This window comes from Carassius carassius, chromosome 31 (assembly GCF_963082965.1).
Source record: "Carassius carassius chromosome 31, fCarCar2.1, whole genome shotgun sequence".
Taxonomy (NCBI): Eukaryota; Metazoa; Chordata; class Actinopteri; order Cypriniformes; family Cyprinidae; genus Carassius; species Carassius carassius.
Genome location: NC_081785.1, coordinates 2,869,612 through 2,897,424, shown reverse-complemented (window position 1 = coordinate 2,897,424; position 27,813 = coordinate 2,869,612). Strand labels below are relative to the sequence as shown.

The 27,813-nt window shown below is 37.6% G+C and overlaps 1 protein-coding gene across 4 annotated transcripts in view; it reads right to left on the bottom strand.

The window, feature by feature from the left end:
* LOC132111334 (neuronal PAS domain-containing protein 3-like) overlaps nt 1-27,813 on the bottom strand; it is a 285,327-nt gene that overhangs the window by 207,860 nt on the left and 49,654 nt on the right. For 3 of the 4 annotated variants that reach the window (XM_059518543.1, XM_059518544.1, XM_059518545.1), the window contains exon 2: nt 11,903-12,001. The exons of the other annotated variant lie outside the window; for it this stretch is intronic. In XM_059518543.1, coding sequence (XP_059374526.1) covers nt 11,903-12,001 — 99 coding nt within the window. The remainder of the gene's footprint in view (nt 1-11,902; nt 12,002-27,813) is intronic. 4 annotated transcript variants of the gene reach the window in all.

Genomic DNA, 27,813 nt, shown 5'->3' with positions numbered 1-27,813 from the left:
TTCCCTGTCATCTCTCTCACATACCTATGAATAAAAATCTCAAAGAAAAACGTCACCGGAGGAGCGACCTGAACTCTGTAGTGGCTGGCTAATGTAATAAATATAGCCATCACAAATCAATATAAATGTACTTAACAACCTGTCTTAAAGCTGCTGACATTTCCAGCTAATGTGATCCATATTCAAATCCATTAGCACGTTAGGCCAGCACAAGAGTGCGCTGTTAGCACCACGCTGTTATTGTGCCGTGTCCATTTGGCTAATGCTAACGCTGCCTCCTCAGACAGGGGTTAAGTGACTAAGTCTGGTACACAGCTGGGAGGCTTACAAAGCAACCTGTGAAATACTCACACGGCCTTCAGCGTGGTTACCCGCACAGCAGGAACATTCACACACAGCAAAATCAAGCCTAAACAGCATGATCTGCCCAAATGAAGAGACGCCGAACACACGCACACCTGGGAGAAAAACGCTACTGTTTCTACACACTATTCCTCGAAATGTCCACATGAAATGGAATATGCATTAAAACCCTCTGGAGTCTAAGGGTATTTTTGGGGCCTGGAGAAGTTTTGTCATGCCCTGACATTTGTGCTTTTTTCAGTTTCTTATAAATATCTGAATGGGTAAAGTCTAATCTCACTGTAAACAGCACAAACTGGGCTATAATAATATGTAAAATGCATGTATGTACATGATTGTGTTTTTAAGAAAAAAAATATTATGCGTGGTTAGTGAAAAACTAAAAATGTTAAAACACTTGAAAAAGGCAAAAAAAAACACATAGAGAACATTGGTTCCCGGGATTTTTGAGAACTGGAGCTTGTAGCCTAGAATTTTTCTTTCTAAATTATGTGAAAATCATCTTGTTTACTCACTTACAGAAAACAATATATTGATTTACATTTTCTAAGACACTTTTTGTTGGTAAAAGTCATATGCGAGTAGGCGTCAACTATCATGAATATCATTGTGATTTACACCTGAGAAGACAAAGGGCTGCATAATGAGCTGCATAATGAGCCTCTCAGTCATCTGTGCCACTGTGAGTGAGGAGTTACAAGAAAGAATGTGAGAACAAAATAAATCTATATAATTTTATGTTTGTAGTTTATTTAGAATATATTTAATTATCCCACAACATACTTTAATATCCACTTGGGAGTGCAGTTAAACAGTTTATAAGGAACAATCAAAGCTGACTTTCAAACAAATTTTTTGGCATCAATACTCCAGTCACACAATCCTTCAGAAATCCTTTTAACAATCTTATTTTCTTTTAGGTTTTTAGGTTAGTATTTTTTTTAGGTTTTTTAGGGGGAATAAAATGAAAGAACAGCATTGTTTTTACATTTGTTAGCCTACAGTTATTTATTTGTTACATTTATATTATTTACATCAAGCTTTTGAATGGTATAGTATTGTATATTGTTATGTTTACACGTTATGTGAAAACTAGTAAAAGTATATAAATAAATAAAAAGAGACTTACTTATGTTATGATCTCTGCTGAATAAAGTGCTTCATTCTTTTTTTTTTTTGAGGAAATCCATTTCTCAAATCCACAACCACATGATATCTTTTTGGGGTGAATTATGTCTTATTCCTCTCATCGCGAAGCAAACAGTAAAATAAAATCTTGAAGAACAGTCTCGCTGCTTTTTCTTCTGTTATGGGCGTATTCAAGCCGCACGCTTCAGTTTGAATCTGAATAGCGCGTTCAGCGCGGGGGCGTGGTCACATTAGATATAATGAAGGGAGACATGAAAAACTGGCATCCGTTGTTTTCATATGGATTACTTTATCACAGAATATCGGTTTTCGGCGGCACTTGTTTAGTTTAAAAGTAGACATGTCAAGCTTTCTATAGATATCTCTCTCATGTCTCTTCGTTGAGTATTCACGGAGTTACAGTTCATTTTAATGACGTGTTTGTAAATAAAGATCAGCGCAGACAAAGGCTGCAGACAGCACACCTTGTTTGTTATCTTTATTTTATAAGTGCACAAAGTTTTGTTGTTATTATGTCTGTATCCAAAAAAAAGTAGACCCTTTACAGATTCGATTGATGTATTGCTCTTATCTGTACGATTAAAACTGAAAGTGTAATTTAAGTTCTTTTCGGGGTTATCAGGAGAAAATGACTCAAAACGCGTATCCGCGTTAATCGACTTCAGAGGGTTTTAAACTTTCATAATATGATGTAGTTACAAGTAAAAAGAGAAAACTTGATGGGAAATAATATTAGGCTGCACTTAATTTTAACTATTAGGAATTACTGGGCTCTGATATTAGCAACCATTACTGTTACTGAATAATAAAATGACACTTCTATGCATTTATTCATTCCAACAGTCAAGTTTTGGACTGGTAAACAATAAAAAATATATATTTTTTTCATTTATTCATTTGTTTGTCCTTTATATTATCCAAAATATTTTTTTTCTTTTTCTGGTGAACAATAAAAATGGCAAATAATAAAAAAGTTATTTTTTTAATTATTTTTTAAAATTGTATTATTTTTTAAACAAATTTTAAATGTGTTACTTTTGAATCTTAAATAACAAAATGAACTGTTAAATTCATCTAATATATAAAAACTTTGTTTGCACTTTTTATTGTCCAGCAGTTAGGTTTTAAACTGGTTAACAGCAAGTTAAAAAGAGCAAATAAATAAAAATGGAATTAAATTAAAACTAAATTAAAATAAATAAACAAACAAGTAATCAAGATCTTCCCTTCCTGCACAGCCTTGGTTACATCAACAGAAGGAAAAGTCATTTTAGAGCAAGTATATTATGAAATAAACATTTGATTTTCCTTAAACATGCACTGAGGAATAGTGCTCAACACTGAGGATATTGTTTAAAAGAAAAGTACATAGGGTTAATTTTAATTCCATGTTTTTTTTTTAAATCTCCTTCTCTGGTCCTTTAAATCCCTCAATCTTTAGTGTGTTTGTGCTATGAAACACCCCACAAAACGCTCCGGACAGCATCATCACACAAATACTTCAACTGATGCCTTATATCCATTACTAGACACAATAAGCGGGTACTTTTACTTCCCCTCGGTTACAACAGACAGGTCTTCAGACCTCTACAGCGGGTACAGACGTCCCTCTGTCATGTATTTAAGCATGAAATGCAGTCGGAGCCACTGCGGCGGGGGCCGACAGAAAGGCAGAGGCTGAAATGTTTGCATCTCACCTGAAGTATGGAAGTTTCCAGCTGCATAAATAAAATCCCCATGGCAACTAAATGTGGCTGGAGATAAGAGAGAGGAGGAGGATTTATGCCTTTTCTGAGCTGTCATGGCCTACAGATCTTCCTCAGGCAAAGCAGGCCACCTGCCACACATTATATTAACCAGCGCTCCACAGGACTCTCTCTCTCTCTCTAATAGATAGCTTCATTTAAGCCCCGTCCAACAGGAACTTTCTGCCGCTGGTCAGGTTGAAACCGACAGAAGACTTACTTGTTTTTTACACACAGACCAGAGTTTAACTGTAAAAACAGAGATAATCAAAACAACAAGAGGATCTGCGGCTAAAGACAACTACTGGTACAAATTAGTGGTATTTGAATGACAGTTCAAATAGTGCTTATTCGGGCTTAACATTTTTAGTTTACAATCAATGAAATGTGAAAAATAAAATCATTAACATATTAAGAGGAACCTGAACCATATCCAATAATGAATACATAAAAAATGCAGTAAAACCACTTAAAACATCTGGCAACCACTAACACACTAGTGCTGTGACTGCGAGCTTTGTACCACTGAGTTTTTTTATTTATTTATTTATTTCAGAATAAGCACAAATCTCCCAAGTTATGCAATTTTCTAAGTGAATTTCCATCTGGTTATATTGATGACCCAAATATGATACAACAAACCAATAGGAACCTAATTCTATAGAAACAAATTTATAAAATAAAACTCATAGAATCTTACAGAATCTTCTGCTTCAAACTAGTACCGGAACAAATTGCTAGTGACATTTGAATGATACTTTAAATAGCGCTTAGTCAGAGGCATAATTTTTACTTTAGAATCAATAAAATGGAATGAAATATATATATATATATATAGTGCTAAAACCACTCAGAACACCTGGCAACATACTCCTCTAATAGACTTTATTTTCAGAAAATGCTAAATTATACTTAAAATTTCTAAATTAATTTCCATATTTGTTTTTATACGTTGATGACCCAAATATGACACAACAAACTAATTTCCTCCATACAAACTGTTATAGCTGTTATGTTGAATCCCTTCAATTAGGGGTTCTTTAGATTTTCAAATTGTTACCAAGAAAAAAAAAAACTGTTCTTGTGTTCACTGCAAGGTTCTTTGAGGAACCAAAAATGTTTTTTTCTATGGCTTCACAGCAAAGCCCCCCTTTTTGAAACCTTTATTTTGGTTCTTTAGATTATTAAATTATTCTTCACACAAAGTGGATTTTATTTCTTTAACCGTTTTGTCAATATACTTTTTAATCAAAATATAAATAAATGAATAGCCATTTAGTAATGCAGTCTTTCTAAAATCTTGTCAGTAAACAGTGATTAAACATTTAATAGCTACAGCAATCATAGCAAATAATAAATCTGAAAAAGCAACATTACCATTGGGACATACTGAGAGGTTCTTGAGCGTGATCTTGACCTTCAGCCTCCACGTAACATTGAACATCTCTGAAAACCAGCAGATAGAGGCTTAAAATAATATGATTTCAGGTATCATCTACCACAAAACTGCTCAAATGAACTCTATTCTAGTATAATCACTGCCACGTTTCACATTCTGACCAAATCCAGATCAAACAGAATCACCGTTTAACTAGTTTTAGTCTAAAATACATCACATTATTCAAGTAAAATGGGTTGTGAGCCCATTTCATGCTGACTTTAAGAACACAAACATTTATTATTCTCCAAAACTAAGGAATCCCTTCTGGCAATGAAAGAGTTGCTTCAGATGATTAAACTACTTTGCAACCAAGCCAATGCATCTAAATCTTTGTTATTCACACCATTTAACTCGATGTGACATTTTACCAGAGCTATTCCAATGCTCTGTTCCAACTGTTCAGTTGAATCCAATCCTAGTTTGGTCCAATCAGGTGTTGGAGGAGAAACAGGGTTGGATGGAATATATAATGTGCGCATGTATGTACATGTAATGGATGTGCACGACTCAATCGCTGTGCATTTCTTGCTGTTTATGGGGCCAAAGTTCCCAATAAGCCTTGATAGAGAAGAGCTGGTGTCTCTGTGAGAGCTGGACTCTGTAACGAGGAGAGACAGGTGTGCAGTAGACCCTTGGCCCCGCTGAGGCCCCTCAAAGGACCCATGCTGGGAAGAAAGGTGGCCGTCCCTCTCCACACAGCCATTTATCTCAATTTCAGCCTGCCCAGCATTCCTGGATCAACAGCACTTAAACTAAATAACCCTGCTGGAATTCACCCACAGACCCATCAACCGGAGATACATAAGCACAACTCACAGCGACCAAACCAGACAGAAACAGCATCAGATATACACCATCACTTAAGACTAAAATTGCTCATTTAAAAATAAAAAAAGATACATTTATATATATATATATATATATATATATATATATATATATATATATATATATATATATATATATATATATATATATATATTAGGGCTGTCAGCGTTAATGCATTAATCGCGATTAGTTAAAAACAATCCATAACGCGTTTTTTTTTTTTTTTATCGCATTTCAGGTAAGCCGTTTTGTCCCTTTGACCAGCCCGTAGTCAGCCCCTTTGGTTTGTGAAGCGGTAAAAGGTGATGGATAGAAAAAGTACGACCGGATTATTAAACAACCTGTTTAACTTTAAAAAAAAATCAGACGGTTCCGTTGACAACACTAAGGTACAATGCAGCATTTGTTTCAAGGAGTTCAGCTACCATCGGAGCACGTCAAGTCTAAGTTACCACCTCCAGGCGAAACACCCCGGTGTTTCACCTGACGCCTCCCCGCCAAGCAAGCCGCAGCCCCGCCAAAGAACTATTCCTGAGTGCGGGCGTCGCAGCAGACCCTTGGATGAAAATAAGTTAACCACAGCAATCGCCAGATGGGTGGCAACTGATTGCAGACCAGTCAACATTGTTGAAGATTCGGGTCTCAGGGATGTAATCAGGTTGGCAAGTTCTGAACCGGCTTACACGTTACCATCGCGGGGAACAATTGTTGCTCGCATAGAGGAGCTTTATGAAGCTGAGAAACAATCTAAAATCAATCTCCTGCGAAATGCAAATGCTGTGGCATTAACCGGGGATCATTGGACGTCAGTAAGCAACCAGAATTATCTTGGAGTTACTGCACACCACATAGACGCTGACTGGAAGTTGCATTCGTTTGCTTTAGCGGTTAAACACTCAGAAGAACGGCACTTTGCAGAAAAATGTGCCGAACAATTTTCTGAAGTTGCAGAGCAGTGGGAAATTGCGGGGAAGGTGACAACAATTGGCACCGACAGTGCCCGTAATATGACAGCAGCAGCAAGACTCCTGCCATATGAGCACATGCCGTGCGTTGCGCACAGTTTACAAAGATCGATCACAATGTCACTCCGTGACAGTGGTCTTGAGAATGTCTTGGCAAAATGCCGCAAATTGGTTGGACATTTTAAGCATAGTCCAGCAAATGCAGCTGAATTGCGAGCACAACAAGAGGAGTTGGGACAGCCACAGGAGCCCCTCGTCCAAGATGTTTCCACAAGGTGGAACTCCACTCTCAGCATGATCACCCGGCTTCTGAGAAACAAGGACGCTGTCAAGGCTACACTTGAACTCCATCAACAAAGAGGCACACCAGCCATGCTGACTAATGCAGAACTGGAGAAGATCGAAAAGCTTGAAACACTCCTTGAACCATGCAGGTAAATATTTTGAATTTGTTTTGTTGAAAATTAAAATGTGACTGATTTATTAGTCTCTCTTTAATCATTTAGTTATTGCTAAAATTAGATGCTGCTGCTTTTGTAGCTTTAAACATTGGTTATATGTATATGAAAAGCACTGTAAGATGAAGAGGAGGAAGGCCTACACACATGCTCTAAAAATTGAGTTTTTAGAATTTTATTTCACTGGAGCTTAACTTCATCCTTTTTTTTTTTTTTTTTTTTTTTTATAACTGGTAATTGATTGAGCTTTATGTTTCTTGGCAGATATGTGACTGAGCTTTTGGGAGGAGAACAGTACATATCCTGCTCCGCGGTCCTGCCTGCACTGTGTCATTTGTTCCGGTTGATGACTGGTTCTGACGATGATCCAGGTTATGTGCTCCGGTTTAAAGCGGCCTTCACATCTGACCTATCAAAGCGAAAACAAAGCACCAATCTCCAGTGGTTGAAAGTGGCAACAGCGCTTGACCCCAGATTTAAGGATCTGAAATGCCTTCCCAGATCTGAAAGGGAGGAAGTCTGGAAGTTGATTAAAGAGGAGAGTGCCCAGCAACCTGAGCCTCGTAGAGAACCTGAGCCAGGTCCACCTAAAAAGAAGATGCACTTTCTGTTAGCTGCTGCATCAGATTCAGATGATGAAGAAGACCCAGCATCTGACACGTCTGTGGATCGGTACAGAGGTGAGCCCAGCATCTCCATTGATGACTGTCCATTGGAATGGTGGTCTGGACACGCAAGGGCCTACCCAACCTTGGCACCTCTAGCACAAAAATATCTGGCTACACCTGCAACAACGGTACCGTGTGAAAGACTGTTCTCACTCTCTGGTCACATTTTGCAAAAAAAGAGAGCAGCACTGTCCACTGCTAATGTCACCAGACTGGTGTGTGTTAGCAATTGGGTTAAAGAAAAGAAATAGGAGAGACAACTTAGAACTCAGATAGTTCTGAATCCCATGTCCAATCATGCACTATTTTTCATTTAATCTTACTGTCATTTGGACTTTTTTTTCATCCATGTTCAGCACAGGTTAATTACAAGGATGACATTCTTCATTTAAAACTAGAAAATGTTACAAATATCCCGCTGTGGCCGTCAATGTTTTAGACTGTTCTGTTTGTCATAAGCGAGTTAGAAATTTCCTACCAGTGTTACATATTACTTGATTGCTGTTATTTCCAGCTAGGAATTGTTTTGCTAATAATGTTATTGTTTATTTTTGAAGTAGCTTAAGAGAGTGGCCTGATAAATGTAATCTCTCAAAGTAAGCACTGCGTTACTTTATTCCTCCTAATATTTGGAAGTTGGTCTACATTGCACTTTTTTTTTTTAATAAAAAAAGTTCAAAAAGGAAATTTTGTGTTCTTTTGATTCCCAATGAAAACGCTGGTAAGATATTCTACATTATGGGCTTAGAACTGCCTTGATATGCAAAATAAGAGAATTTTACACGTGCAATTCAAACCGCGATTAATCGCAGTTAACTAAGAAGCTTCAGCGATTAATTGCGATTAAAAAAATTAATCGTTTGACAGCCCTAATATATATATATATATATATATATATATATACACACACTCACATCATCACTTAAGACTAAACCGTTTTTAGAGGAAAACAAATGTTCATAACATATGTTCAAAGCTAATAATTTTTCTTGAATGAATAAAGGTGGAAATAACAGACTCCCAGATATGTGAGCTATATTATAAAGTCACTATCATCTTACAGAGGATATATCTTTAAAAAAAACTTATCAAGCTCTTTTAATATACTATGTGTAAATACTAAAACATTCACAACATAAATCTCCACCCAAACCGTTTATGGAAAGTAACCCGCAAAAATGGATTATCATAAGTTTAGGGTTACTAATTTTTTGGGGGAATAAATTAATACATTTATTCAGAAAGCACGCATTACATTGATCAAAAGTGACAGTGAAGACATTTATAATGTCACAAAAGATTCATGCTATTTTAAATAAATGTTTTTCTTTTTAACTTGCCATTCATCAAAGAATCCTGAAAAAAAAACTATCATGGTTTCACAAAAATGTTAAGCAGTACAACTGTTTTCAACATTGATAATAATTTCTTGAGCATCAAATCAGCATATTAAAATGATTTCTGAAGGATCATGTGACACTGAAGACTGGAGAAAATTTAGCTTTCCACCACAGGAATATATTTTAAAATATATTCAAATAGAAAACAGTTATTTTAAATTAAAATAATATAATAATATTTCACAATATTACTGTTTTACTGTATTTTTGATCAACCCTGGTGAGCACAAGATACTTCTTTCAAAAACATTTTTTAAAATCTAACCGAACCCAATTTTTGATCTGTAGTGTATACATCAACACCTATTTAGTATTCAGCAACTTGACACGTTCAGATGAACGACAGTTTTAAATATGCTACAGGAGTTAGGAAATCATAACTGAGGTCATTTACATATAAAACAATTCTCTGTAGCAGAGAAAACAAAATAAATAATTTTTTTGTTTTTGTTGCTATTTTATTAAATTTTTTTGGTTCAATCTGTCCTCACACAAAGCTTGCAGTTTAGCTAAACATAATATGGACTACTTATACGTCTTTTTTATGGCCTTAAAAGACTATGCCCCCTACTTTTGTGTTCCATATAAAGAATAACAGCATTTAATTTTGGAACAACATGAGGGTAGGCAAATAAAAAACAAATTTTTCATTTCCTATACCTTTAAATCTAAAGGTCAACGAGAGGGTGGAAAATAGTCAGGAAAACTTGCAAGAAACCTTGACTAATATTATAAGTGGCCTTCTATAGGGGAAAAAAATAATCTGCAACAAGAGAAGAATATGGTCCATGTAAATAATTTCCTGGCTTTTGAAGCATGCGCCTCTTTAATGGACAGCGAGGGCATCTAATGCCAGTATGTTAGCATGGTGATGGTGTTGGCATTGTGCTTTTGTTCGCTGGAACGCTTTCAGAGAGGAATAAAAAGGTGAAAATCTGTTTAGTGGCTTTACGCCATACCTAAAGTGTCAAAGCTTGCCGGTGTGTGAGAAAAGAGACACAAAAATAGAGAAATCACTGACGACAGAGGAGGCAGATCTGCTGTTATGCGTACTGGCAGGTAGTGTATCAGAAGCCAAGGGTGGTTGTACTAATAGTTCTAAATACACCCCATGATGAGCTATTAGAAGAGGCTTTTTGTGAATGTGATAAATAAATCCTCTTTAGTCAGTGTGACAGTAATCCCAGAGCCTTTACCAATCCATCAAGCGGCGCCTGCAAATAATCAGCACCACATATTCCTCAAATGCGCTTCCGTACGCTACAAAGACTTCCCCAAATACGCCAGCTGTACCTCTGGAAGCTCCCAGTCTGTCTGGTCTCGGAGGAATACATGAAACCTCACTTCCCAAGATGCCTCGTTTCATCTTCACAGGTTGGAAATCAGCAAGGGGCACAAAAAAGGGCTCTTCTGGAAAGGGGCATCATTTATCTGAGCTATAAGCAATCCAGCTCCTCTTACTAAGCCCATAACGTATTGGATTTCTGTTTCTGTGGCATAATTTATTTGAGCTGCTGTGGCTAGCAAGCAATAATACTTGTTTTTGATCAATTAAGAATATCTTTGTGAAGGGGAAATACTCCATTGAGGTTTCTCAGTAAATTAAAAAAACACCAAAGATGTAATTGTATCTCAAATAAACAAAAAGAAAACATGCATGAGGAAAAATCTAAAAGTATATTGGTCATTTCTAGAATGATGGGGAAAAAAAGAGATAAAAAGACTCCTTATAAAAACTGACTACGGTAACCACAGTTTCTGCCAGAACAGTTACTGTAGCTTCTGTGAAATAATCATGAATAAATCTGGTGTCTCCTTTAGGCAGTGTAAGAAGCTCCAGAATCTTTAATTAGTAAAAAAAAAAAAAAATGTTCCAAAAGGAGGGTTTAGCAGTGATTCCAAAGAAAACCCATTTCAAGTGAACAGTTCTTAAAAGCACCATTATTTATTTATTATGATTATTTTATTTTTTTTTTTTGTTAAGAAGAAGATTTTAATAATCTGAAGAACGTTTTTGCTCTATAAAGAACCTTTTGTGGAATGGAAAGGTTCCATAGATGTTAAAGCTTCTTAATGGAACCACCAATGCCAATAAAGTACTTTTATTTTTAAGAGTGTTCTGTTGATTAATTTCTTTTTAGGTGAGAGTGGTGGCTGATATCAATGCATATATATAAAATATATTAAAGTTCTATATTAAAATATTAAGCAGCACTACTGTTTAACACTGATATTAGTAAGAACATAAGCAGCATTTCAGCATATCTGAATGATTTCTGATTTCTTACCACAATTCATCTTTAGCATTACAGGAATAAATTACATTTTAAAATATATTATGATAGAAAACATTGAAAAGTTGTAATTATATTTCACAATATTTTGTTCAAATAAATGCAGCCTTTAAAACTTTTCAATGACCCCAAAATATTTGAATGGTAGTGTTTATTTACATTACTGTCATTATATTTAAAAGTGGGAAACATAAGAGCTTTCATTAAAGATTCTGCATTTCAAAAATTGTTTGTTAACAAAGCTGTATGTAAAATGACTGTTTTTGACCCTACATGAATGCAGCACAACTTTTACATTAGTAACTATACCTACTGTATACTAGCATTCTGGAAGAAATTATAGTGATAATGGTAAAGAAAAAACAGATGAAACAAGGACAATGTAAAAAAAACAAAACAAAAAAAACCTTTGCTAGAAAGTTACAAATCACTGAATCTGTATCATCTATACTGTGCAATACAAATGTTATTTGTCTGTGACAGTGTGTGCAAGTCTGGAGTGCTGTTGAAATGTCTGGTGTAGGTGCAGATGATCTGTGATTTCTATTGGCTCCGGCTGGACTGAGAGATGTGGTAGAAGGGATGGATTACCATGGTGATGAGGTATGTTGTTGCCCTCCAAGGTGGAGTGTCTTGGGCCTAGTGGCGGAGCAGGAGCTTGCATTAGCAGACCTCTCCCAGTATGGCTCGCTGTGGAGAAACGTGGAAAAGCTCTTAACAGCCGTAATGAAGGAAACATCAGCACCCAGAATGACCCAGAATTCACACAGATTATGAGTACAACTACAATGAGTCTAAAATTTCACAAACAATTACATATACTTGATAAACTGAAATATAAGGTAAACCGACTCAAAGTTCAGAGACAGATTGAACAACAGATGGATAGAACGATAGATAGAACAATAGATATAGATTGTTTTATGAAAATTGTGAAATGTAAATATAATGAAAAATGTGAAATGAAATTCGTCAAAAATGTATTTTCTTTTGATGTTTTTTTTTTTTAAAGGTTTTCTGATGTTAGTAACCACTATGATAATTATTTACACCACAAATCATTTATTCTGTTAATGGTGAGATCTGAAAGACAAATAAAGCAGCATATAAACTTACAGATTGAGAAGTGAGAAAGCAGTTTGAGTGCTGCATTAAATGCTGTAGCTCCGACCTTAATGAATCAGTGCCAGCCTCTAGAATGTTTACTGGCTGATGGTAAACATGTATTTTTCAAAACAGTAGTTTAACATTAACAAATTTTCCAGGTTTTTGATTTGGGGCAATGTGATTGGCTCGTCTCTGGCGTGATGCGCTACAGATAACGGGTGGCGTTCTAATTACCTCGTTCACGCATTTATCTGCGGCACTCAATCGCTAAAGAGCTTTTATTTGTTAAGGGCTCTTCATGATCCCTGTTAAACACCGGAGGTTGCTGCAGGATGAATTGGGGAGGATTTGAAAGGCGAGGTTTTAACGGTAAAGGATTGATATCAGACGGGGTGAACGAATGCAGCCGCGTTACACTCTCTCTCTATATCTCCTCTAGATTGATGCTTTGCAATTTACAAACTTTTGCGGGCCACTACTCATTTAGCACAATAAATTCCCTGCAGGTATGGAGAGTGTCGCCATTCCACCACAAACTGAATGAAAACACCTACACACGCAACGCTCCAACACACGCACACACGTGACACACACTCACCTACACATAAAGCACTGTCTCCACGGCCCAATGTAGGCCCATTTTGATTTTGTTTCATGGCCATAAAGGCACTGTATATTGCAGAGAGCAGCAGAAGATTTGGTCCATTTTTCAAAGCCCCTACACCCCGCATTCTCTTTAAAAAAGGGCCTTTTTTCCCTTACATGTTGGGAAAACTAATCCCAATCGGGAGCATTGTACTCTATAAAATGCTCCGACATGGCCTTTCCATGATTTCCAGGGAATCGCGATATGATTGAAAATGTGTCAGTTTTGTAAGCAGACCTGCTCTGGGTACACGTTCAAAACAGCACTGCTGACCCTGACGCCGTCTCAATCGCGTCAGACTTCCTGCGGACGCTAAATCCTGCTCCTATGTGACCGCTTGACAATCTTACAAGCTGGAGAGAGAAATTAATGCATGTCGTTTTTCTGCTGGTTTGGCAAAGTGATTGTGAAACTTATTTTCCAACAACAAAATGAATTACTTGTTGGTTTAAATGGCATTTAGAAGGTTATGGAAGCCCTTTAAAAATGGTACTTGCAACTTTTTATCTCTTAGTCTATTAAATTTAGAATTCCTTGTTGAAGAAAACAGCATATGCTGGTTAGGTATGTTTTGAAGCATGGCTGCTGGTTTGAGCCGGTCCTTAGCTGGTCCTGAGCAGGAACTAGTTGTTTAATTGCTTTTCAACAGGACTGCAAGAAACAAAGTCTGAATTCTGAGCTTATATCTCACAATTCTGACTTTTTTCTTACAATTGCAAGTTTATATCTTGCAATTGTGTGTTTATGAAACTAAAAATAAGTCTGACACACTTGGAGACCAACAATTAAAAGAATAAATCCAGTCTGAAACAGTCTGGCTAGTGTGCTAGCTAAGAGAAAAAAGCAGAACAAGAAATGCGTTCCTAGCTTCAGTTTTATATGATCATACCTCATTTAAAAGTCACATTTAAAAAATGCATAATATAATAAAGTGATTTTGTAGGATAGCATCAGGCATTTTGCGCAACAGAGGCCTAAAGTCTAATTGACACAGTCACAACACACGGCAACCAACACCAAATTCTTGACAACAAACTGTTAAATAAAAATTAATTAAAGCTAAATAGAAAAAATAATAATACAACTGCAGATGACAAAAGAATATAAAACTAAAATGACACCACTATCCATAATGGGGTTTCTGACTTCCATCAGATGTTCCACCTGATGCTCTGCAGGATACATGTTCTCCTGCTGGTTTGGCCCAGAAGCTCATAAAGTCAACAGCACATGTGATGTAATACAGGCCACGGAGTGCTGAAGATCTGCTCTGTGGGTTTGTAGAAGCATCTGAGGATTATTATCAAACAGGACGGTACCATGTCAGAACAGAGCGGCCCGTGCCAAAGGGCTGGCAGACTGAGAGAGGGAGGCTGGAGAGACCACGAGCAGAGAACAGATGAGAAGAGGTGTTGAGGGACAGGATGTTCTTGAGTCTGTGGTATTCCGACAGTTTCACAATATTGTTTCACTAAAAGAAATACACACTCACAAAAGACCAGGACGGAGGTACTGCAGACCCGTGCTGCATCACAGAGACCTTCAATCCACACAAAACGAGGAGCGTGTCAATCAAACACAGGAACGCTCCACACACCTGTCATTACCTCGCAAAATAACACCTTATTTTCCCTCAGCTGCGTAAACGGAACAATCCGGAGAGACTAAGAAGAGACAGAAGGTAGAATATGATGAGAAATCAAACCCCAATCCTGGGAGAAAAAATGAAATCCAGAGAACTCTAGACACTGCCTATATGGAAAGTGCTGAAAATATACCACTGGATGAACAAAAGGTAAAAGCATTTGTAGTAAAACCACAGCTGCAAAAAGAGTCAAAAACTAAAGTGTACATCACTGTCACTTCTTGACAGATTCTCCTCCCGAGTAGTTTTCCTGTGCTAACTTTTCCTAACCAACGCTGGTCTGGGATACAGTTCAAGTGGAGACACGTACAATTGAAAGCAATTAAATCAAAATTGCAGAAACCGTTTTTGAAATTTTATTTATTTCAGTTTTTGACAAAAAAATGTTTTTTAATTTAGTTAAAAATCATTTCTGGTAATTAAAATGAAACTTCACCTTGAAACAAGTTTAAGTATTACAATTTCTAAAACAAAAATCAAAGAAATACAAAAAAATGACAATGACACATAACAAAATTACTAAAACTAAACAAATAAAACAAATAAAATAAAACAAATTAAAAATTTAGCCAGTATTTTGGTACATGGACTTTAATCCATTTTATTGAAACATAAATTCATGAAATGTACATTACAGAATGTACTAATTCTGACAATAATGGCCAATAAAACCATAACAGACAAAACATTAACCTAATATTCAAACAACACACCAATGTTGTTATTTTAAACAAAAACTAGAACTTCAACAAACTATTTTCAGTAATTATATATATATATATAAGATGAAAAATGTATAACTTAAATAATATGTTCAGGATAAGAATAACAATTACAAAAACTTAAAATAATTTTAAAGAAGTTTGTTCAAAAATTCAAAAACAATAAAATTGCACATAATAGAATTACAAAAAATGTAACAATTTAAAATGAAACCTGAAAAAAAAATCCAAAATATTAATTAACATTAACACCATGTAAAAAATACTAAAATATCACTAACTAGTTGATTTTAGAAATATGTTTGAACTGTGACAGCAGCCTACAGTAAGACTCTATAAGTCCCATCAATGATGTCAAGATGGACAAGAATTGTTGGAAAACCCTCATCTCAGACTACTACGGCCCCCTGGCATGTTTATTAGGCTGCGATATTGACTGCTGGATTGGGCGTAGGGGACGCTCAGCGTGATTTACGGGGGATTTTATCGATGTCATCTGCTGGAGTGGGGTGAGTGACATTTACAGGTAAATTCTCCCATGCAAGAGTCCATTACAATAACGCAGGATCCATCCATGGTTCCCCCGTGCACGTGCTGACCACAACCCAACTACCATCACAGAGACAATAAATCTAGAGCACAGGGGCCGATGGCTCTGACCGCAGAGTTAACCTGACGCTCATGAACAGAAGTGCCAGATTAGTCAGTCTGGACAAGATGGACATAAAAATGACACACAGGGATAAACATCAGAAAAAACAAGCTGTTGGAACATGAGGATTTAAGAATACAGATTAACGCCTAAAATTAAAATAAATTTCTGTGAGTAAAACTAAAAGACAAAATAGCCAAATATTCAAACAACATACCAGTGCTGTTACTAAAATTGAAACAACAATTAAAAACCTTTTTGGGTCATTAGAAAAAAAAATGTTTTCAGTAATTAAAATAAAGGTTCTATTAAAACAAAATAAATATAAAATGAAGAATTTTAGGTACTAAAATATATTCTAAAATTAAATTAAATTAAAAGTATATAGAAGTTTATATAAGTTCAACGTCCCACATGACAAAGCACTTAACAAAATTACAAAAACTTAAACTAAAATTAAAATGAAAAAAAAAACAGCTTAAATAAAACAAAATAAATATTTGATGAAAAACTTGCCTTCGCAACTAACTAAAATATGTTTGAGTTCTACTAAAACTAAAATAAATTTAAGCTATAGAGAAACACTAACTAAAAGTACATAAAAACTGTTAAAATCAAATATTCTACACTGTAATAGCATATAAATAATACTATAAGTCAACTGCAACATACTAACTTTTTGTTGAAATGTAAGCTCTATTGCTATATAAAAGGAATGCTATGAATAAATAACAATAATAATACAAAAATAAATAATTTTAGAGGTTCAAAAGACATGACAGTGCATAAATATCCATTTTCTTTTTTGGCTCGAGAACCCGAATATATTCAAAATATATATTTATTTGCTGTATCTTTACAAGAAAAAACATAACAAACCAACACCATCAACCATCTTTACTAACATATACAGTCTGATGAAGAAACTTATGCGTGTGTTTGAGTTGTGTTGAAAAAGTTTGACCTGTGTGTGTGTGTGTGTATGTGTGTGAGAGAGAGAGAGAGAATGAGAGCGAGAGAGACAGACAGCATCACTGTTCAAGTGCTGCTACGCAAATAAATTATTAAGAGCTGTCTGCTGCACTACATCAAACCAGCAGAGAGTCTGAGATATTCACTGCGGTACAGGGACAGGAGTGCCGTCATATCTGTTGAGCGCACCCACATACATTCATGCTCAGAAATACAGGGACAAACTGGCATTCTGCCTGTTCCAGCTCTTAAAGGAACAGGTCACCCAAAAATAAAATCCTTCTTCACATGCACTCGGTCAAAAGCAATGCTCACATGCAATAAAGGACAAAAGAACAGCATGATAAAGCAGTCTATATGCCTGTGCATTATATCCCACCGTATGAAGACATGATAGCTTTGTGTAAGGAACAGACTAACATTTAAGTCCCTATTTACTGAAAATTTACCTAGACAGCAATGGTCACTTTCATTGTACAGCAAAGGGCAGCTCAGACATACTTCTACAAATAAGTCTAGTAGATTTAATAAAAGACATGACAGCGAATAAATAAATGTATTCTTTTAAGTAATAAGAGTTAACTAATACTAAAATAATTAACAAAATAAATGAAAATGAAATTAACATTATTTTTTTTATTTTGCAATCAGAATACATTTAAAAAGAATCCTTACATTAAATGTTTCTTTACCTGTAAACAATACCATTTAGTCCTGATATTACAGAATATATATAAAAAAATATTTATTTTTAAAAACTTCAAATATTTACTATTTTTAAGACGTAGTTACCTTAACAGTTCTTGCTTTAATAATCACACCGTAATAAATCAACAACAATAGCATTTGCCACTGAATCTACAGCACCACAGGAAAAGATATGCGTTAGCTGAATTGAGATTAATAAATTCTTGAATATGGAGAGAAAAAAAGGCACAAAATTTTATAATAGCGCTGTCCTTGCTGGCTGTACATTAATTTACAAACTAGATGACTCTTCGGAGAATAGTTAATGGAATCGTTAAGAAAAACAGGGCTGTTACAGGCAATCAGAACCACCTCAGCTCCTCAATTGACAATCTCATTTAATTCTCCTTAATGAGCAGGTAGACAGAATCCGCAGACTTTTTCCATGCTAATTTTTTGGGGAAAACCTTAGTGGTAAAATATGCTAAACAGAGCTGAAAGTAGCAACAAGTGCAGATATTTTGTAAGAAAAGGGTGTGAATGATACTCATTATGATGAGGAAATTAGTTAGTGCATATTCCATGAGGGCCAGCTAATGAGTAACAACCTCAACACTCTTTCTTCTATAATTGTATTTCTTGAAAAAATATTTGTATAATAGTCCCATATTTTCCCAGCTAATGCCGAGGATAAGTCATTATGAGCCCATTGATAACTGTGGCTCTATAAGGCTGTGTTCCTCCATAACCCCGGGCCTCAAAGCTGCGGTCGGCCCCACGCCAACACTCTGCTAAAGAGAGCTTGAGCTTTCAGCGCGCCGAATCAAATCCCAGCCAGTGTTTCAGTTCACATTAGGTGAATGACACTCACGCATATGCTTTGCTGAAAGTGCCAGAGGAGAAATCTGAATGATTCAGACCGAGTGCGTGTGTGTGTGTGTGTGTGGGTGTGAGAGAGAGAGAGAGAAGAGTCTCGCAGCTCTTCACAGTGTGGGTGGGTGTGTGCTGTGAACACCGTACCCTCAGCAGGCGTCTAGATTGACTCTCTCCTGTAGGCTATAACGGGTAACATCTCTGATGTCATGAACTTGAGTGAGACACTAATGATGCCAATTTATTCACAACTACAGCTCTTACTTTATCATCCCACACTTGTTCCTGAAGGCCAACTGGAGTTTCCAGCACAAGCCGAGCTGAGAGGATGTAAACCGTGTTGCACTGGAAGTCCAACTCCATTCATTTGGTGGGACAGGGCACTTAAAAAAAAAAGCGAATCTGTGATGTGTTTATTTACTTCTGGTAAAAGTATAACTCACTTATCAAAGTCAACATGAAATTCATATTATGACAATTTACAAGTAAAATTCTAATCTTCCTCCATCTGAAAATTTGACTCCGTATTTAGTATTTACTGATATTTTTTTCTTTTGAACACATACACTTGTTTGTTTTCACAGAGTAAATAGAATGTTTAAAACTTTAGAACTTTAAAAGAGAACTCTTTTGCAAATGAGTTCTGATGAAACACTTCATAGGACAGCTGATACGATTTCATTTCATTTATTTATTTTAGGACAGTGCACATTAATCAACATTACTGTAAATGTGCCAGTGTTAGCCAGCAGGCTAATTTTCAACTGTAGTCCATTGGCAAGATGTTATACTAGGCACATTTCATAGAAAATAAATAAATAAACATCTCATAGTGAGATTCATTTGTGTTCTTTTTATGTTCCTTGGGGGGAGGCGAGGGGAACGGGATGTTGTGAAGAGAGAAAGAGGATAAAAGGAAGGAACGAAATGATGGATCGAGCAGAGCGGGTGGCTGTGATTCACTGTTTTGTCACCTGCAGCGGGACTGACCTTCATCTCTCCCCAATCAGCCTATTTACTCAGCATCAACGCCTCTCTTTCACTGGAGTGCCTCAAATGATCAGTGCCATTATTCAAAAAAGACAGCGGTGTGGCGATGCGACCAGACAGCTCTCAAACCCAACTCCATCAGCTGCAGCTAACATAGCAAAAATCACACCCCTCAGGAAGACGCCATCTGATTCGCTGCCACTTCGTGCGCAATGGAGCTTAGCATTTAATTAATTAAACTTAAAGCGCTGACTCTGCTCGTGATTGGTCACGGCTCTTCCTTTTTTGTCTGTTTTATTGCTTTTGTCGCAGGTTTTTGCCTGGACAGGGATTTAGCACATCTGACGCTCAATAAAAGAGTGAAGTACGACTTGAAGCACATCCTGCAGGCTTCTGGAGGAGTTCGGGTCATGGGCAGCGCCTGCGGCTATTTGTGTGTGTACAGTAGCCGTCTCTCTAACATTCTCCATTATGTCTACAGTCCTCGCTGTCATATTTGATTTGCTGTGCGATGAAACGGGAGGGAGTGCATCAGAGAGACTGTCAGTCAGAAAACAGGAACGCTAGAGAGAGGGGGAGAGATACGGGCAGAGAAAGAGAGCGCTTGAAAGGAACGGCAAGAGAGCAATGAAGATCTGCACAGAGGGAGTTCGCATATGCTTTCGTCTTTGAAATAACTTTCAAATGGCTGGCTGTGGCAGTCGCCAGCATTGTGTTACCCACCGTGGCATCTGCATCCCATTACTAAGAGCAAAAGAATCGCAATTACACTCTATTACTCCAGAAAAGCGGTGCGAGTAATTGATAGACTGGAACTCGGCCAAATGGCTGCTGTACCAATTAGAGAATCATCTTCTCCTGCTTTGTGCCAATATTTGAGGGCAAACATCTCACGCCATTTGCATGAGGTGTCATTTTGCTGCCAATGATTAGAGAGTAGGGAAAGTCTCTGCCCATATAAAGCAAAACATCTGGGAATGCTTTTCCATATATTACGTATGTATTTATGCATTACTGTGTTTATGCATGTCAATCCGGAAGAGATGGTTTCACCTGGAAATATCTGAGGCAAGCCAGTCAAAACCATTTCTTCATTCATATTTATGCATATACTGTGTGTTTTCCCTCCAAAAGCAACATGGTGTTATCGTTATCGCACTCAAAAATCATATTTCCCTGATAGGTACAGTAGGATGCTTGTTAGAGGAGAGGACACCTCACAAGGTTTAAATGACAAGCTAACAAGCTTGAACAAGTCACGGTTGTTGTTAAAGCATTCTGCCACAAAAATTGCTACAAAAGAGAACAGCGAACCGTCACCTTTACACAACAACCACAACTAAACTGTTTATACAAATGGACACAGATAAACATAACATAAAACCCCAGAAATAAATCCTTATTATTATCTATTTATAAAAGAACAATGACTCAACACAGAAAGAAAATTTAAAGCTCAAACAATTAAAAACACATATTCGTGGTATAGCTACCATATATACAAATATTTGTTAACTTAACCATTTCAAACTGTCTATTGTCCATAATAGTTTCCATCTCATCTAAAGCAAGACCAAACAATGCGATTTCAAAGTCTTTAGGGCTTATTTTGACTTTGTGTAGTCAGTCTAATAAAATTGCAGTCAAATCACTGCAAAACAAATGTAATGTTTTGTAAGGTTTTACATGCATTTTGTTCTAAACCCATTTCAGATAATGCTAGATCTGGCTCAGGAGAAAACAAGCAGCCTGAAGCTCTATAGCAGGTCTAGCTGATCATTCGGTTGACAATGCTTTCAAGAAACCTGCCATCACTGACTTATCCCGACTTGACCATTTCAACCCACTTCTTCTGCAGATCTTGTATCTTCATTCTTCAAAATATGCCAAGAAGAGTAAAGTTAGCCACCTTAATTGTGGATTACGGGGTGAGAAAACGAAGCAGAGAGGATTTAGAAGGAAAGAGAGGGAGAGAAGACAGTGTGAACCCTGGGCAGGAACGTATGCAAACATTGTGGATCCACGAAGCTGACAGCTGCTTTAATAATATACAATGTTTTGTAGGCTCGCTGCAAAACAAGATGCCAGATCATGCGCAAAACAAAACTCACCTGACATCCGTACTTACTCTGCTAATGCCTGATAGACTTTCCTCATACACACACTCTCTGAAACCTCATTTCCTCACAATTATGTAACTCCCTCACACACAAACACACATCCTTTGGGCTATTACCAAAACCTCTGCATGTTTGATCTTTGACACCTCAAATCTTGTTTTAACCGCTAAACGGCACAGCTGCAATCAATTAGCGGCTGTGCGCTACCTCCAGCTGATAGCGAGGAAAAGCTCCTGTGCTTGGCAGGCGCTGCTCTCCCTCTGGTGCGGGGTGGAGCGGGGCTCTAATGGGACACAGCCGCCACGCTTGTACCTTCCCAATGGACTTCTGTGTTTGCAGCTGAGCTGGGCCCGAGACACAAGGAAAAGGGCGATCCAGCCCCGGCGTCTCGCGGTGCTGACATCGTGACGAGGTAGGCTGGTGCGATTCTGACAGCTGGCCCAGGGAGACTGCGGTAAACGGAGGGCCAGACGATTAAACTTCTTAAATCAGACAACAGGACCTGATTGCTCATGGCTTCTCAGATATTATCTCTGTGAGCTTCTGCTATGGACAGTGGACAAGAGGCCTGGTTTACGCAAGAATGCAAATACAGGGGCGAATGTTTGACCTGCTCGTGCAGTACTTCTGACCAATCTGGTTTGACTCCTCTAACTACACTGCAGTCAGTATGAACTCCACATGCCCAAGCTTTTTTATTATGAGAGTTAATGAGCAGTGGCGTAAAGCCTGAAGAGAGATCTCGAGGGCAGAGACACAGCAAGAATCCAGCACTCTCCTAATATCTCACAGGGGAGCCTCCTGATCTCAACCCAGCCTGCACCACAAGGTCCATCTTACAACACAAACACTGCTGCGTTTATCCACACATTCACCCCAGAGTCACGACAGATCCTGATCGGACACCGTTCAACCCTCTGTAGATGGAGTAATTATGCTGTAGCCTAAGAACTAGACTGGGAGCCAAAATGGTTGTATGTTCACATCATTAAGGCACATACTGTCCACACTAAATGGTACAGTCAGCAATTACAATCAAAACTAAGCATAAATCACTTTGTATAAAAGCTTCCGCTAAATGACTTAATTAAAAGTGCATACATTTTGTATCTGTGCATGACCACATGAATGTCTACAAGCCAAATACTCATCATGCACTATTCCGCCGGTTTATTTCCACCCTGGATAGGCTGTTCCAACTAGTGTCACAAACATTAGCTGCAATGTCTCATTTGGGGCACACAAGTAATAATCTTCATTACATGTCCAAAATACCATGATGCTTTAAACAAGACTAGAGCCAATAGATATAAATGTCACTGCAGTGGAAAGTTTTGAAATCTGCTAAAAAAAAAAAAGAACCCATCCAAGAACTTACTCTCTCAAAGGGCTCATATACAATATACTATGTTTTCAGTGAGCAGAAAAAGGGCTGCACAATTAATCAAGGAAAAAATGCACTCATGGCTTAGCACAATTATCAAATGTCAAAGGCTGCAATTTGATTAAAAAAATATATGCAATGTGTGTTACAGAGTGAAGCATGGCACTGTGTTAATTTACAAGTGAGCAGCTCATTATCTGCCGGTGTTCACAGTTAATGCTGCTCCACATGAACTTCATCTCTATATCTGCTCTGAGTTTGGGTCCCTTTAATGTGCCTTTGGGAATGCAACGTATGCCAACCATCTTCAAATACTTGCATATCAACAAAAGAAAAGCTTTTTATAGTTTTTAAATTGTTCATTTCATATCACAATGATATTCTACAAGCAGTCTCAACACTATAACTTAAGTAAAATGATATTTTTTAGTATCATTAAAGGGTTGGTTCACCCAAAAATGAAAATTATGTCATTAATAACTCACCCTCATGTCGTTCCAAACCAGTAAGACCTCCATTTATCTTCGGAACAGAGTTTAAGATATCTTAGGTTTATTCCGAGAGCTCTCAGTCCCTTCATTGAAGCTGTGTGTACGGTATACTGTCCATGTCCAGAAAGGTAAGAAAAACATCATCTAAGTAGTCCATGTGACATCAGAGGGTCAGTTAGAATATTTTGAAGCATCGAAAATACATTTTGGTCTAAAAATAGCAAAAACTATGACTTTATTCAGCATTGACTTCTCTTCCGTGTTTGTTGTGAGAGAGTTCAAAACAAAGCAGTTTGTGATATCCGGTTCGTGAACGAATCATTCGATGTAACCGGGTCTTTTTGAACCAGTTCACCAAATCGAACTGAATCGTTTTAAACTGTTCGCGTATCCAATACGCATTAATCCACAAATGACTTAAGCTGTTAGATTTTTTAATGTGGCTGAGACTCCCTCTGAGTTCAAACAAACCAATATCCCGGAGTAATTGATTTACTCAAACAGTACACTGACAGAACTGCTGTGAAGAGAGAACTGAAGATGAACACCGAGCCGAGCCAGATAATGACTCGTTCACGAGTCAAGAACCGGTTGCATCGGTTTTCGGAACACCAGTACTTCTTTCGGACAGTTCGATTCAATAAACCGGTTGAAGAAACCGGTTCACCGGTTCACCGATTCAGTTCGATTTGGTGAACTGGTTCAAAAAGACCCGGTTACATCGAATGATTCGTTCACGAACCGGATATGACAAACTGTTTTGTTTTAAACTCTCTCTCACAACAGACACGGAAGAGAAGACAATGCTGAATAAAGTCGTAGTTTTTGCTATTTTTAGACCAAAATGTATTTTTTCGATGCTTCAAAATATTCTAACTGACCCTCTGATGCCACATGGACTACTTTGATGATGTTTTTCTTACCTTTCTGGACATGGACAGTATACCGTACACACAGCTTCAATGGAGGGACTGAGAGCTCTCGGACTAAATCTAAAATATCTTAAACTCTGTTCCATGATAAATGGAGGTCTTACTGGTTTGGAACGACATGAGGGAGAGTTATTTATTACATAATTTTCATTTTTGGGTGAACTAACACTTTAAGTTATCTTAAGTTAGTAAGATATTTCAAAGTGCAGGACGTAACAGCCCTGTGCTTTCTTGTATGAAGACGTGCACTCTATTAATTCATATTTATAGCATGAAAAGACTGTCATCCTACAGTCTGACAACTCAAGGATCATCTGCCACACCAAAACAAAGAGCAGACAACTCGGCCTCGAAATGACGGCAAGGCCATGCAGGCACATACTGGAAGATTCCACATTTTTATTGCTTTGCTGCCAACTTTGCTGAGAGTTTCTCTTTCACTGGGTCTGCAAGTTAGCTTCTCTCCTCCGCCTGTGCAAAATGAACTATTTAACCTCTTCAAAAAGAAGTGTCTGCTTTTCTTTACCTTTCTGTAAAGGTTTTTGCCCTCTTTCTTTCTTTAATTTAGTGAATATTTTCAATGCGTTTTTTTAAATAAAGTCAAACTTAATATTCATCCAGTGCTTATCACTGTTTCTTTGCAAAGCAGGCCATAAATATTAATGAGGAGTTTCTCGTGGACCTGAAAGAGCCGGATACGCATCGTCTTTCTCTGTTAAGAAAGGGGGGTTTATCACAAATAAAAACCCCAGGGTAATTTTTCACAAAAATAATTGCCCTGCATGTGGTAAATGGTGTTATTTTCTGGTATTTAAAACTTTGGCAGGGCTCCCCATGTAATGATTTGCTGGCTGTGGAAAGCACTGGCATGTAGACAGAGTGAGCCATGCCGAGCGCGCGTCAGAGTGGGAACCGCTAAACTAACTGTGGCCACTCGGCTGGAAGGGTTCTGGAAAAGAAAAGAAGAAAAAAAACAGGGAAGATGGACTCTAGCAGTGCTGCACTATTTTGGCTAGATCCATTTCAGGGAAGAAAAGAGAGGTCACAGAAAACAGGACATGTGCGAAACTCTGAATTACAGCATATGCTCCTTTACACAAGACAAGCATTTCTTGTTTGAAAAAAATTAACAGGGAAAAAGTAGATGAGACTAAGGTTAAGGGACTCCAAATGAATATTCAGATTGATCATACAGTATGAACAATCAATGAATGTTTTTCCAAAGAAAACTAACATTCCTAGAGCTAAAATCTGATTTGAATTGGCCACACCAAACAGGAAAGTCAATTAGAATTTGAATTGGAAAGACAGTAAGGGGAATTTACTGAATTATAATTACACAGATGATGCATTATGGGAAATTAACCCCGAAACACAATCTTTTTTTATATAAAGAAATATGTAAACTACTATCCATCCATCCACCCACCAATCCATTCATCCACCTACCAATCTATCCATCCATCCATCCGTCCTTCTATCTACCAACCCATCCATCATCCTACTGTCCATCCCTCCGTGTACGCATCCATCCATCTCTTTCCATCCATCCATCCATCATCCATCTACCAACCCATCCATCTTTCCATCCATCCATCCACCCATCTGTCCATCTATCAATCCATCCATCTACCAACTCATTCATACATCCACTGACCCATCCATCTATCCATCTACCCATTCATCCATCCATCTATCCATTCATTCATAAAAGTCATTCTCAATTCAAATCAACCCTAGAAAGGACAAACCCATTCAAATCCATTGCAGATGAATACATTTTTTTTCTCCTGTTGCAAATCCTGTGTCATTCAGAAATACGTCAAATCAAACTGGTTGCAAATGTAGCTAATTTTGTGTTCATGTTTCAGATGTTTGCAGCAAAATACAAGTGATTTTTCCAAGTGAACCAGCATTAGTGCAACAGGAAGAGGGAGGTACGAGACCAGATGAGTGTAGTGCCTTTCACTCAGGTGGCCAAACTGATGCCAGGATGAGGCTCATTACAACATTTTTCAGCAGTGCCGTTCTTGCTTCGATGGCGTACAAAACACACAGCCTGCATCACGCATAGGAGCTTGCCTTGGCTGAAGGCCTTGATGAACATCAGGCACTCTGAGAGATAGATGGCGGATGACCTTCAGTGAATGTCACTGTAAAATGCAGAGGAAATTAACACAGAAGAACGCAGAAATACAGAAGCTGGAGGAAAGACCACAGACCTGGCTGCACAACTAATGACGGCCACGCTCAGGTCCTGAGCTTATCTTTCATCATGCACCGCTTGAATTAAAGCAAATGTGATTCTAATCGCAATTAGTCTGCAAGTATTACAATTTCGCCCTGTCCATCCTCCAATCTACACATTCGGTCAAACCGCAAATTTGCTCTTGATTGAAGATCGCGATCTCAAGTCACGGAGAAGCACTTATGTTGGTCAAACACTGATTCAGCCACAAACCACCCCAAACTCTGGAAATCAGATGATTAGAGCGTGTTGGCTCCGAGGGGGCTCTCGGTGGAGCTTTATCTTGCTGACCCTGCTGATTTTCATTAAAGATATCAGTAAAATTGTTGTTTTGAAATGAAAAGTCCAAGTGCTTGGCACACAGAGCTAGTTTAATTTCCTGTTGTTTTGGAAGCTTCCAGGGAAAACAAGAATGTTGACGGGTGAGACAGACTCCTGTTATCAGGTGACACAGGATGCTGGGAGGAAAGTGATGAACACACTTCTGAAAGAGACTGAAAGTACAACATTTCCAGTAGGCTACAGTATCAACACCAAACCACTGTTTATGTCCTATCTATTCCAAAATGCTAGGTAAATAGCTTTACTATTTGACAGAATCTAAACTAAACCAACAAAGATAAGCAAAATTCTGCTTTATGCGAATGAGCAGTGATGACTACCAGGTTCAGTGGTTGAGCAGTTAGCAGCGCAAAAGTTTGTGGGTTCAACTCCCAGAGAATACACATACTGATTAAAAAAAACAAAAACAAAAAAACAGTTATAGCCTGAATGCACTGTAAGTTGCTTTGGATAAAAGTGTCTGCTAAATGCATAAATGTAAATGTAAATGTCAACAATACACCATTGTAATTCTGTAAACCATACAATCACCTCTGAGACATCTCATATCTCCTACTCTTACATCCTCATGTGAGACTTAAGTAAATTAAACCTGAAGGAATCCGAAGGCATCCACTGATGATGACTGGCAGACTGTACTTTGACCAGGAAATGAACACATGCATTCAACTGTCTGCGGTCGCTGGTCCAA